Source organism: Sceloporus undulatus, chromosome 1 (genome assembly GCF_019175285.1).
Source record: "Sceloporus undulatus isolate JIND9_A2432 ecotype Alabama chromosome 1, SceUnd_v1.1, whole genome shotgun sequence".
NCBI lineage: Eukaryota > Metazoa > Chordata > Lepidosauria > Squamata > Phrynosomatidae > Sceloporus > Sceloporus undulatus.
The window spans coordinates 85,926,336-85,938,014 of record NC_056522.1 but is presented as its reverse complement, the minus strand read 5'-3'; the positions used below and the strand labels follow the sequence as shown (position 1 = coordinate 85,938,014).

General features: G+C 38.4%; 1 protein-coding gene across 1 annotated transcript in view; it reads left to right on the top strand.

The window, feature by feature from the left end:
- Positions 1 to 11,679, top strand: part of PCMT1 (protein-L-isoaspartate (D-aspartate) O-methyltransferase) — a 138,154-nt gene that overhangs the window by 108,368 nt on the left and 18,107 nt on the right. The window contains exon 3 of the mRNA XM_042451560.1: positions 7,969 to 8,000. Coding sequence (XP_042307494.1) covers positions 7,969 to 8,000 — 32 coding nt within the window. The remainder of the gene's footprint in view (positions 1 to 7,968; positions 8,001 to 11,679) is intronic.

Below are 11,679 nucleotides of genomic sequence, written 5' to 3'. Positions count from 1 at the left end.
ATAATAATAATAATAATAATAATAAAATTGTGACAAGAGAGCTCTCTGAGACAGAGAAGGCTAAATGTATCTCAAAACTACAGTTCCAAAATTCCCTAGCAATGAGTCAAAACATTTCTTAATTGTGGTACACCTGTAGTTGAATGAAATATTTTGAAGAAAGAAAGGCTTATGAAAATAGTTACCAAGTAATGTATGTCTTGAAGCAAAATTCTATAAAACCTTTTCTAGTCTGCTTTTATTACTGAATGCATATTTTTAAACTAGAAGGTTAGAGATCTGGGTGGATTGTTCAGTGTGTTACAAGAAGTGTTACAGCATGAGTGCCTGTTTATTTCCTCTGACAGCCTGGCAACATTGTACCCATTTTAAATTTTTTAAAAATGTAGATCATATTTGTCCTTTTCTTTATCATTATCATTTTTCACTTACTATAACTCTATCTTATAAGAAAAAGAACTACTGTCCTTGTAGTTTGGCATTCTGTTTTTTAGCAGAAGCTGTACAGTAGCTTCTTAACCCTAACACTTAAACCATCTGTGCCTCTAGTGTAACCTTCCTTTGGTGAAGCTATCGCCAGAAGACCAGATTACATTATATTCCATTTCAGCAAGGCAATGGAAATAATAAACTGAAATAAAACAAAACTCTGTGCCTTGCGAAATAAGCAGCCATTTGTGAAGTTCAGTGCAAAATATCAGTTAACTAGATTCCAGCTCTCAAGAGATTTATATGTTCTAATCATGTTAATTAATAATGTTTTTGCATGAAAGCAGAATGTTGTTGGAATAATATTTTAACAGTGCAGATGGTAAGAAATCCAGAAGTATTTATGATGAAAATCTGAGAAGAGTAGAAGTAGCCTATGTACTTAACAGGTTTACATATTAAGTATGCTGAAATTGGAGTTAGGTCTGTGTAAGAGAAATGGATAGGCAGATAGTAGGATTCCCTTATTAAATTTAGTCCAACTCCTGAAGCCTTTAGTTGTAATTTAAATTTAGACATAATTTAATTTAAATAAAAGGTAATTTAGGAAATGTTACTGCACAAAAATTGAAATCTGGCTTTTTGTTTCAGGTTGGTCCCAAGGGAAAAGTTGTAGGAATTGATCATATCAAAGAATTAGTAGATGACTCAATAAATAATGTCAAAAAGGATGATCCTCTGTTGCTATCTTCAGGAAGAGTGAAACTGATTGGTAAGTACTAATGGAGGTTAACAAACAACACAGATATAGGAATATGCATGTTTAATATCATTTTAAAATTATTTTGTATTAAGATATTCTACACCAAGTGTACCAATAGCTTTCCATTTTACAATAACTTAACTTTCAGATAAATGTTTCTAGGCTTGCACTATTGTATGCCACAGTGCAGTATGATCTTGTAGGATCTGGCACAAAGACTGTAATATTAGTATGACAAGTGTAATTCTCTAATTGGAATTTACTTGTAGGTTTCTTTTCCTCTTTATGCCACTGCTCCATCATATTTCTCAGCTTTGGTAGAGCAGAAAGAGTGATCCAGAACATAGGGTCCTAGGTATTGTCTAACATTAAAAGTGTAGGTTTTATGCCATCACCTATACACAACATACTAAATGTGGCTGAATGATTGCATAATAAAAATTGGAATGTTGTATAATAAAAGTTATGCATGGGTGTAAAGATAGACATGAAGAAAGCTGAGAAGAGAGAATCAGCTCATTTGAAATTGATGGTGGAGGGGAGTTGTGGATACCATGGACTTGCAAAAAGACAATTAAATGTGTCTTAGCACAAATCAGGCCTAAATTCTCCTAGTAACCAAAATGAGGCGGCTATGGGTCATTTGACAAGACAATAATGCTTGGTAAAGTGAAAGGCAGTAGCAAAAGAGGAAAAACCCATTACATAATGATAGATTCAGTCAAGGAAGCCACAGCGGGAGTTTGCGAAATCTTACAGGGTGTTAGTAACAGGATGTTTGGGATGTTTTTCTTTCATAGGGTCCTTTAGGTGAAGCTGATATGAGGGGCAGTAACAACAGAACACCCTGTCAATTTCAACTATATTTTGCTAGTTATTAAAATATTACTATATGTTTAAATTAATAAGTTTAGGACATGCTTCTTGACAAAAAGAAAAAGAAAGAAAGAAGCAAAGCCTATTTGAAAGCAAAAGATAGGGAATTCCATACTAGTCTAAAGCTGTGCTAAGGAGACATGCATGCAGGATAATGGGGATGAAAAGAGACCATTTCAGGATTAGGCAAAGTTAAAAAAAAGAATGGGTAGAAACCAGGCAGTGGGAGCTGCGGACTAGGGAGAGCCGGTGGGCATACATTTGAACTGCTGAATGTCCTTTAGGACACTCCAGCTCTGCTCTTTGCTTGGATTCTCCAGCTGGCTGTACTGCTCTGAGGCACATCTCTTCTATCTCTTCCTTGTTTTTACGTAATCTCTAACCTTCCCACCGCCCTCTTGGCTGTTTTTTCCTTTGCTATACTGTACTTACTGCTGTCTTTATTTTCTTTTAGGAGTTGTTAATAGTTGCTACAATGGGGTGGTGACTTCCTAATCCTTTTTGTTGTTGCTATGCTGCATCTAGAACATCATTACAAATAAAGATACTAGCGAGAAGCAAAAAGGTAATAGCTTATTTGCCTCAGAGGATAATATAAAAAATAATAATAATAATAATAATAATTTATTTGTATCCCGCCTCTGAAAACAATCAGGTGGTTAACAAGTAGTAGTAGTAGTAGTAGTAGTAAGTATAATAATAATAATAATAATAATAATAATTATTTATAGCCTGCCCAATCACAAGGAAGACGGGTGGGTTACAGCAATAAAAATACAGAGATACAAACAATAAATAGAAAAAGACAGTGACCTAAGTCACAGAATTTACAGCTAGACCTGATGGAAATGGGCCTGTCTTTTTCACTCCCTCCCAGGCTGATGAGACAGTAGGTATGGAGGGAGGGCTTCTCTGAGGCAAGAATTTTATGTAAGTCGAAGCGTTCATGACGGCATCCATATACAGTCATCCCTCCATATTGCAGCTTGATATTTGCAGCTTTGATATTCACGGATTTCATTAATTTTCTCTCTAGGACTGTCTAGGTCCTCCGTGCACTCTGTGCTCAACTTTAACTACAAGTTGCACGGAAGACATTTGTAGCTACTCCAGTGCCATTCTATGGTCAGTGTATGGTTCGACATTGACCACAGAGTTTCACTGGGGGACCTAGAGATTCCTAGAGAGGTCCTCTCAGGTAAAAACAGTGTTTTTGTTATTTGCGGTTTTTCCATATTCACGGGGGTCTGTTCCCTAAGCTAGCGAATATGGAGGGACAACTGTATTTGTGGTGTTTTCGGGCTATGTGGCCTGTTTAGCAGAGTTTCTTCTGACTTGCGCCAGCATCTGGGGTTGGCATCTTCAAAGAATGTTGACGAAAGTCAGAAGAGAACTCTGCTAGAACAGGCCACATAGCCCAAAACCCCACAAAAAACCAGAAATTTTATTTTAATTGATATTTTATTTCATTCTTCTCATTAAATTAAGAGGAAGAATTGGTGACAGAGCAACTAATCACAGTAGATGGGGAGAGGACTAGGTAGGGAAGGCCTGCTGGAAGAATCCGTCTTAAGAGCCTCTAAGGCTGTAAGAGTAGAAAGGTCGCAGATTCCTTCGGCAGGTCATTCCATAGCTTTGGAGCTGCAATGGAAAAGGCCCTCGGGGTGACGAATTATCCTAGATTATTGGTGAAGTAGATTCTTCCCCGAGGACCATAGAGTGCGGGATGGACAGGAGGAAGAGGGCGTTCCTTAGTATTCTGGACCAACGGTAGGGCCTAAAGGTAATCACCAACACCTTGTACCTTGTCTGGAAACTAATGGCAGCCAGTGAAGGGATTCCAAACCATTGTTATGTGTGTGCAATGCATTCCCCTCTCTTGTCCTCAGAGTCTATGTGACTGGATAATATTCAGATGTCATCAACTTTCTCGTTGTTTTTCAAAAATGAGCTTTGCTACATTAATAAAAAGGAGAGAGAGAAAACGAACTATGTGTAGAGGTTTTCTTTGTAAAGATTGACTGTTTGACATGATAAAGAGGATAAGCTTCTTTTCTTTCTTGTCATTCAATATGATTGAAAACAGGATTTATTCTTAATAATGTTGAACCGTCCCAGCTTCTAATTTTTTTTGACATACAGTGATTTTAATTGGAAAGTTTTTATGGGAGTATTGTTTAGGCTTTGTGTAATAAATCAAGTGGGAAGAAATTAGTAATACGATTTGCCTTATCGAACTCTGGACACCTGCAACAAGAGTCTTTTAGTCCTCTTGTGTGTTGAGAGTTTAGGCCTTGGGTTTTCAGACCTTTTGGAGGAAAAGAGTAAAAGAGGCCTCCCTTGCTGTGAACCTCTATGTATAATGCAAGGGGAGAGATACACATAATTCCAACCCTAATCTCCCATTCAGGTTGTTGTTGTGTGCCGTCAATCATTTCCAACGTATAGTGACTCTATTGTCAGGGGGTTTTCTGGCAAGATTTGTCAGAACGGTTTGCTTTTGCCTCTGAGGCTTGAGAATGTGAAATCCCCAAGATCATCCAGTGAGTTTCCGTGGCCGAGTGGGGATTTGAACCTTGGTCTCCAGAGTCCTATGTCTGATGTGCGCCTCCAGGATCTCAGAGGCCCAGTGCATCCTCATCCTACCTCTGGATTTGTCTTTCCTGCTTTAGAGAGCCTCTTCCCTCTAAAGGATAGCCTAGCCGCCTAGTATGTCTGAAGGTTACACATTCTTATTGGTTAGTTTTTGGAGAGGGAATATTAAAATATTCTTCAGTTCACAAATTGTACCTGGCAGTTGACTACTGAATTAATTTAGGGGAAATGGAGAGCCCTGAACTGAGATTTGATACGTTTCTTTTAAGGCATTTACTTTATCTGTGTGGCTTGAAATTTAGGCTCCAAAGGAGAGGTTAGAATTATACCACCCCTCTGATTTTGTCAGATTACCAATACCAGGAGCCCTATCTGCAGCCAGTGGTGAGAGAATGCTAGAAGCTGCATGATTACCACCTGCCCAAAAGTCTGACTTTTTTTTTTAGATCTGCTGTTTTTGTACTAAAACACTGGGTTATTTATGGTGCTTTGAATTAATAGTTTACATACTTATAAACAATTATTCCTTCTTTGAGATTTAAAAGAGGCTGGATGGTCACCTGTTGGGGTGCTTTTATTGTGAATCTTGCTGGCAGGGTTTGGGAGTAGGATGGCCTTGTGGTCTCCTCCAACTCGGTGTGTCTATGATTCAGTGTACAAATCAAAAGCAAAATATGAAACTGCGTCTCTCTCTCTCCTGCTCTCTCTCTCTCGCCTCCCCCTTGAGCAGCAGCATATGCTTAGAACTCTATATGAACAGTTACTGAAGGAGCCAAGCCTTGATGAGGATCTGGAAGGGGTATCTTCTGCCTGCTTTGCACGGATGGTGAGTGAACAGAATTTAAATCTATGTTAACTACAAATGTTTCACCTTCAATGTCTTTACAAGCAATTAATAGAGCTTTGGTTAAGAAAATATTATTTTCTACTCTTAAAAATGGGTTATTACTGTATTTGGCTAGTCATCCAAGTTTATCTTGTCAAGGAAACACCCCAAACGTCTCTGTAAAACTGATTCTGTTCCAGTTTGTTTACTTTTATATTTAATGTTACCTATTATAAGGCATGCTTCAGTTAACAAAGCTTGACAAAGCCACCCTTTCTACGAACTATTTTACAAGACCCAGCCCACCACCTACTTTTTCTTCTGTCTAGCTGGAAGGTTCCCGGCCCAGCACGGACAGTGGGGGATGCTGAAAGAGGCGGTGAAATACGACTTCAGTGTGGGTTGCAGTAATGGGTCTTCAGTATTTTATTTATATTTATTTTTTATTATGGTATTTATGCCCCGCCCTTCAGCCTAAAGGCTCTCAGAGCAGCTTACATTATTGATTTTTAATTAGACAATTCCCCACTCTCAGGCAACAACTAAAAGACATGACACTGGAGGGAGGGCTTACTCTTAATCTAGGCCAGACCTGATGGAGCTAGGCCTGCATCTCTTCCTCCATGGCCAGATGGCACTAGATGAACTGGGAGGGAGGGCTCTGCTTCTTAGAAGGCACTTGAAGGCAGAACCAAGTACCAGAGAACCAGCACTTTCTTCCTCCTGGACTCCTGATAGCACTGTGACCCTCCTTCTCTCTCTGCTGGGGTGTTTTAGCTCTTCTCTTCCTCAGAGTCCACAGCAGTGGCAGTTGGAATGGAGGGGGGGCCCTCACCGGCTGGGGACTGGCATGTGAATGTCTTCTCCCGCAGAGCTCAGTGTAGTTGAAATGGAGGAGGGTGCAGTAAACAAGCAATAAAACATTGACCTAGGAAGATGGGATTCTGCTCTAGGTGATTCTACTGCATCTGTGGTCTCATTCCCACTACCGGATCATCACTTCGATTTGAACCAGTTCAGATGACCGGTTCCCACTTCAATCAATCACTGAAGCGATTTGGTGAGGGGGTCATGCACCAGGCCCATTTAACCTGCGTCTTTTTTGATGCTGATTTTTCTGTATCTTTTTCACCAACCCATCAACAATTCAAGGCAAGTTTGAACCATAGTGACTTGAATCGATTCAATTTGCCTTCAGCTGGCTGGAGCCAAATCATTTTGATCGATTCATTCATGTGATCAGGGCAAATGTAGTGGGACCCACGCTCCTATGTTGTAATCAATCATCGATTTGGATTGCACACTGATTTATCTGTAAGTAGAATGAGGCCTTTGTGTACTTGACATGCAATAGGTAAGTTAAACAGTTGTCTCCAGTATGAACAGTAAAACAGAAAGAAAAATGAAAAACATATTAGCCTGCCTCTCAGCTACCTACCAGCATACTAATATATTGAGAGAGAGAGAGAGAGGCATAGATCTATAAGTTTGGCCATCAAAATGAAAATCATAAGAGAAGTGGAGGCTGTTGAAATTAAAAAACCCCCATAATCCTAGGATGCATTTTGGAAGAAGAAGCTTGCAGTGGTCTCTAGACGATTAAAAATGTTTTTGTTTCCTAACCCAAAGTTTCTGTAAGAAGTAAACCTTAGAAACACTCTACAAAACGTGCTGCAGAATACTCCAGTTTGAGATCGCTTTAACAGCCCGGCTCATTATAGGGAATCTTGGACAAATGTAGGAAGCTGTACCATCTCTTTCAGAAGAACTGACCAGAATCAAAATGCTAGGAACTGAAAAAAGCAAGTGAATTTTTGTCAGCTGCAATTAACTTAGTCGTCATGAGATATACAGTTAATTGCTTTATTAAAAATGGATATAAAATTACAGAGAGGCACATAGATCAAACTTTTCATTGAGTACTCACAGAAGAATTTTGTTTAATATAAAGGTCTAGAAAGAATTTCACTGGCATTATTTCAACAATGAATCCAGCCTGGCAGGAGTAATGCACAAATTTGGCCCAAGGCAAGATTAGATACAAATGGTGCTTCCAAGATCCTGGTTCCAATTTTGTGATTGTTGCTCATGTGTTAGGTTCACTGATACGTGATTTCAAGGTTCTGTTGGTTTAGTTGATGTATATGAATAAACAGAGACATAGCACTGTATGAACAGCATGATGAAATCGTAGGAATCCTGACATTAGGCATTGTGTTTTGAAAGGAAATAATTAACAGTTATGGAAACAGCATTATGTAATATTTAGCACTAAATTTGTTAGTAATTTATACCATTATTGCTTTTCGTTTTTATGTTATGTTATGTTATAACTTCCTGTTTTTCATTTCTTTGGCTGATAGTATTTGTTTTTATGATATGATTGCTATTCTGGAAAATGTTTATAGCATTTTAGATATGATACCTGGGTTGCCAAAGTTGTTTGATTTTCTCATGTAATACTTCCCTTGCTTCACAGGATTTCAAGCAACCATCAGCGCTCCACACATGGTAAGTTTTAGCTTTAAATATTTGATGTAAACCATCTCACAATTTTCTAGTTTTTCTCTATTTATCATTCTTTGGTTTGAAAGATGTGGGTATTGCCATTTATTAACTTGCTGGATTACAGGAGATGAAAAAGCATCCTCATCTTTCCTGGTGGAAACATTCTATACATGGGAAGATTTTGGCACTATTTGTATTTTAATTCACAGTATAATCTAGCCTGTTGAAAATCTGGAGTTCCTCTAACAATATTTTTCTTCCTTTTTTCTTGCTTGTTGACATAAATTCATTCACTCTTTTATTCCAGAGAGTAGATTGTAATCCAACACAGTTCTGGATTTTCTCCAGTGTCCATTTGTTAAATAGAAAAATGACACTTTCACACTAGGTTTTTACCATTCAATAACCCTGTTTTAGTCATGCGGTTTTGTTAATATAACTGCTGAGCCCAATAACTATTGGCAGAAAAACTGCTGGGTTTATAAATCAGTTCTGGAATATAGCAGAGTAGTTGACAATTTTGCAGAAACGTGGTTCACAGACCTCAGTGAAGATGACAGGCACTGGATGTCTTCCAGAAGTGAAGGAATTGCAGGAATCTCGGGAACTCTCCAGCAATCGCTGCTGCTCCGGCTCCAGCTGAATAAATGACCAGAAAAGCCAGGCTCCCGAAAGTACTATCTATATTTACAGAGTGCTAACCATAAATCACCAATGCTACTATACAGATCAAACGAATACCAACTCCTACTCAAACCCACAAGCAATTACTGGAAGCTCTTGAGTTTATATACACTCTAGACTATGTGGTCTCCCAAACTCAGTCACTTCCTGTCCCACACTGTAAAGTGTCCTCCTGTCCATGCAGACACATGTTTCATCATCCAGGCTTTGCTGCATGCAGGAAAGCAGAGTGACCTTATGCCTATGAGCTTCCGCTGTGGCTAATTAGCCTTGTCCTTCTGGTGCTGGATGCTCATGGTCAGACACACACATCTAAGCATTTCTTAGTTTGCTGGCTTTAACCCTTAACAAGTTTTACTGGTGGTCCAGACATGGTTGTACTCCACATAGAAACTTTGTTAATTATTAATAACTGCTGTTTCTTTCTCTCAGTCTATCATGGAACAAAATATGCTATAGTTACACAATGTCCTTTGATTGGTAATTCTAGGAGCCTTTCATTTGAAAGCATATGGAAGTCTTGTGCACTCTCAGGTCCTCTGGGAAAAACCTTCTCCAGCCAAAGAAGACCAATTTGACCATGCTTTCCCAGAGGACCTTTTCATCAGCTGCTCCAAAATTGTGGAATTACATGCCGGAGGAGATCCGTCAGATTACCACCCTTGACGCCTTCAAGAAGGCAGTCAACGGATCTCTTCCGGCAGGCCTTCCCTGACTGACCTCCTAAAATAGACTGCCCCCCCTGCCCAAAGCTACTCCACCATCTGCTATCCTTTTAACTTTTTAGTTAACTTTAGCTTGTAAATGTAATTTAAATGTCTTTTATATATGAAATTGAGTGTTTTTTATGTTGGTAATGGGTTGGGGATTGTGGATTTTTATGATTTACTGTATTATGTGTTGTATTTTTACATTTTTTAGAACCTGCCTCTATTCGAAGGGAGAGGCGGACTAATAATAATAATAATAATAATAATAATAATAATTGTGGCACTTTAAACATTAATAGATGTATTGCAGTATTGTATACTAGGGTCCTTAGTATTGTCTAACATTTTAAAAGTGTATGTTTTATGCCATCACCTATACACACACATACTAAATGTGGCTGAATGATTGCATAATAAAAATTGGAATGATTGTATAATAAAAGTTATGCATGGTTGTAAAAGATAGACAGTGAAGAAAGCTGAGAAGAAGAGAATCAGCTCATTTGAAATGTGATGGTGGAGGGGAGTTGTGGATACCATGGACTTGCAAAAAGACAATTAAATGTGTCTTAGCACAAATCAAGCCTAAATTCTTCCTAGTAACCAAAATGAGGCTGCTATGGGTCATTTGACAAGACAATAATGCTTGGTAAAGTGAAAGGCAGTAGCAAAAGAGGAAAAACCCATTACATAATGATAGATTTAGTCAAGGAAGCCACAGCCTGGAGTTTGCGAAATCTTAACAGGGTGTTAGTAACAGGATGTTTGGGATGTTTTTCTTTCATAGGGTCACTTTAGGTTGAAGCTGATATGATGGCAGTTAACAACAAGAAACACCCCTTGTCAATTTCAACTATATTTTGCTAGTTTATTAAAATATTACTATATTTTAAATTAATAAGTTTAGACATGCTTTCTTGACAAAAAAAGAAAAAGAAAGAAAGAATCAAAGCCTATTTGAAAGCAAAAGATAGGGAATTCCATAATATTCTAGTGCTAAAGGAGATCATGCATGCAGGATAATATGGGGATGAAAAGAGGACCATTTAACAGGATTAGGCAAAGTTAAAAAAAAGAATGGGTAGAAACCAGGCAGTGGGAGCTGCGGACTAGGGAGAGCCTGTGGGCATACATTTGAACTGCTGAATGTCCTTTAGGACACTCCAGCTTCTTGCTCTTTGCTTGTAGATTCTCCTAGCTGCTGTACTGCTCTGAGGCACATCTCTTCCTATCTCTTCCTTTGTTTTTACGTAATCTCTAACCTTCCCCACCAGCCTCTTTTGGCTGTATTTCTTCCTTTGCTATACAGTACTATACTGCTGTCTTTATTTTCTTTTTAGGAGTATGTTAAATAGTTGCTACAATGGGGTGGTGACTTCCTAATCCTTTTTGTTGTTGCTAATGCTGCATCTAGAAACATTATTACAAATAAAGATACTAAGCTGAGAAGCAAAAAGGTAATACTGTAGCTTATTTGCCTCAGAGGAAATAATAATAATAATAATAATAATAATAATAATAATAATAATAATAATTTATTTGTATCCCGCCCCTCTGAAAACAATCAGGGTGGTTAACAAGTAGTAGTAGTAGTAGTAATAATAATAATAATAATAATAATAATTTATTTATAGCCTGCCCAATCACAAGGAATACGGGTGGGTTACAGCAATAAAAATACAGAGAATACAATACAATAAAATAAGATAAAAGACAGTGACCTAAGTCACAGAATTTACAGCTAGACCTGATGGAAATGGGCCTGTCTTTTTCACTCCCTCCCAGGTCTGATGATGACAGTAGGTATGGAGGGAGGGTTCTTCTTCTTGAGGCAAGAATTTTATGTAAAGTCGAAGGCTTTCATGGCCGGCATCCATAGTACAGTCATCCCTCCATATTTGCAGCTTTGATATTTGCAGCTTTGATTATTCACGGATTTCATTAATATGTTCTCTCTAGGACTGTCTAGGTCCTCCAGTGCAACTCTGTGCTCAACTTTAACTACAAGTTGCACTGAAAGACCATTTGTAGCTACTCCAGTGCCATTCTATGGTCAGTGTATGTTCGACATTGACCACAGAGTTTCACTGGGGGACCTAGAGATTCCTAGAGAGGTGTCCTCTCAGGTAAAAACAGTGTTTTTGTTATTTGCGGTTTTTCCATATTCACGGGGGTCTTGTTCCCCTAAGCCTAGCGAATATGGAGGGACAACTGTATTTGTGGGTTTTTCGGGCTATGTGGCCATGTTCTAGCAGAGTTTCTTTCTGACATTTCGCCAGCATCTGTGC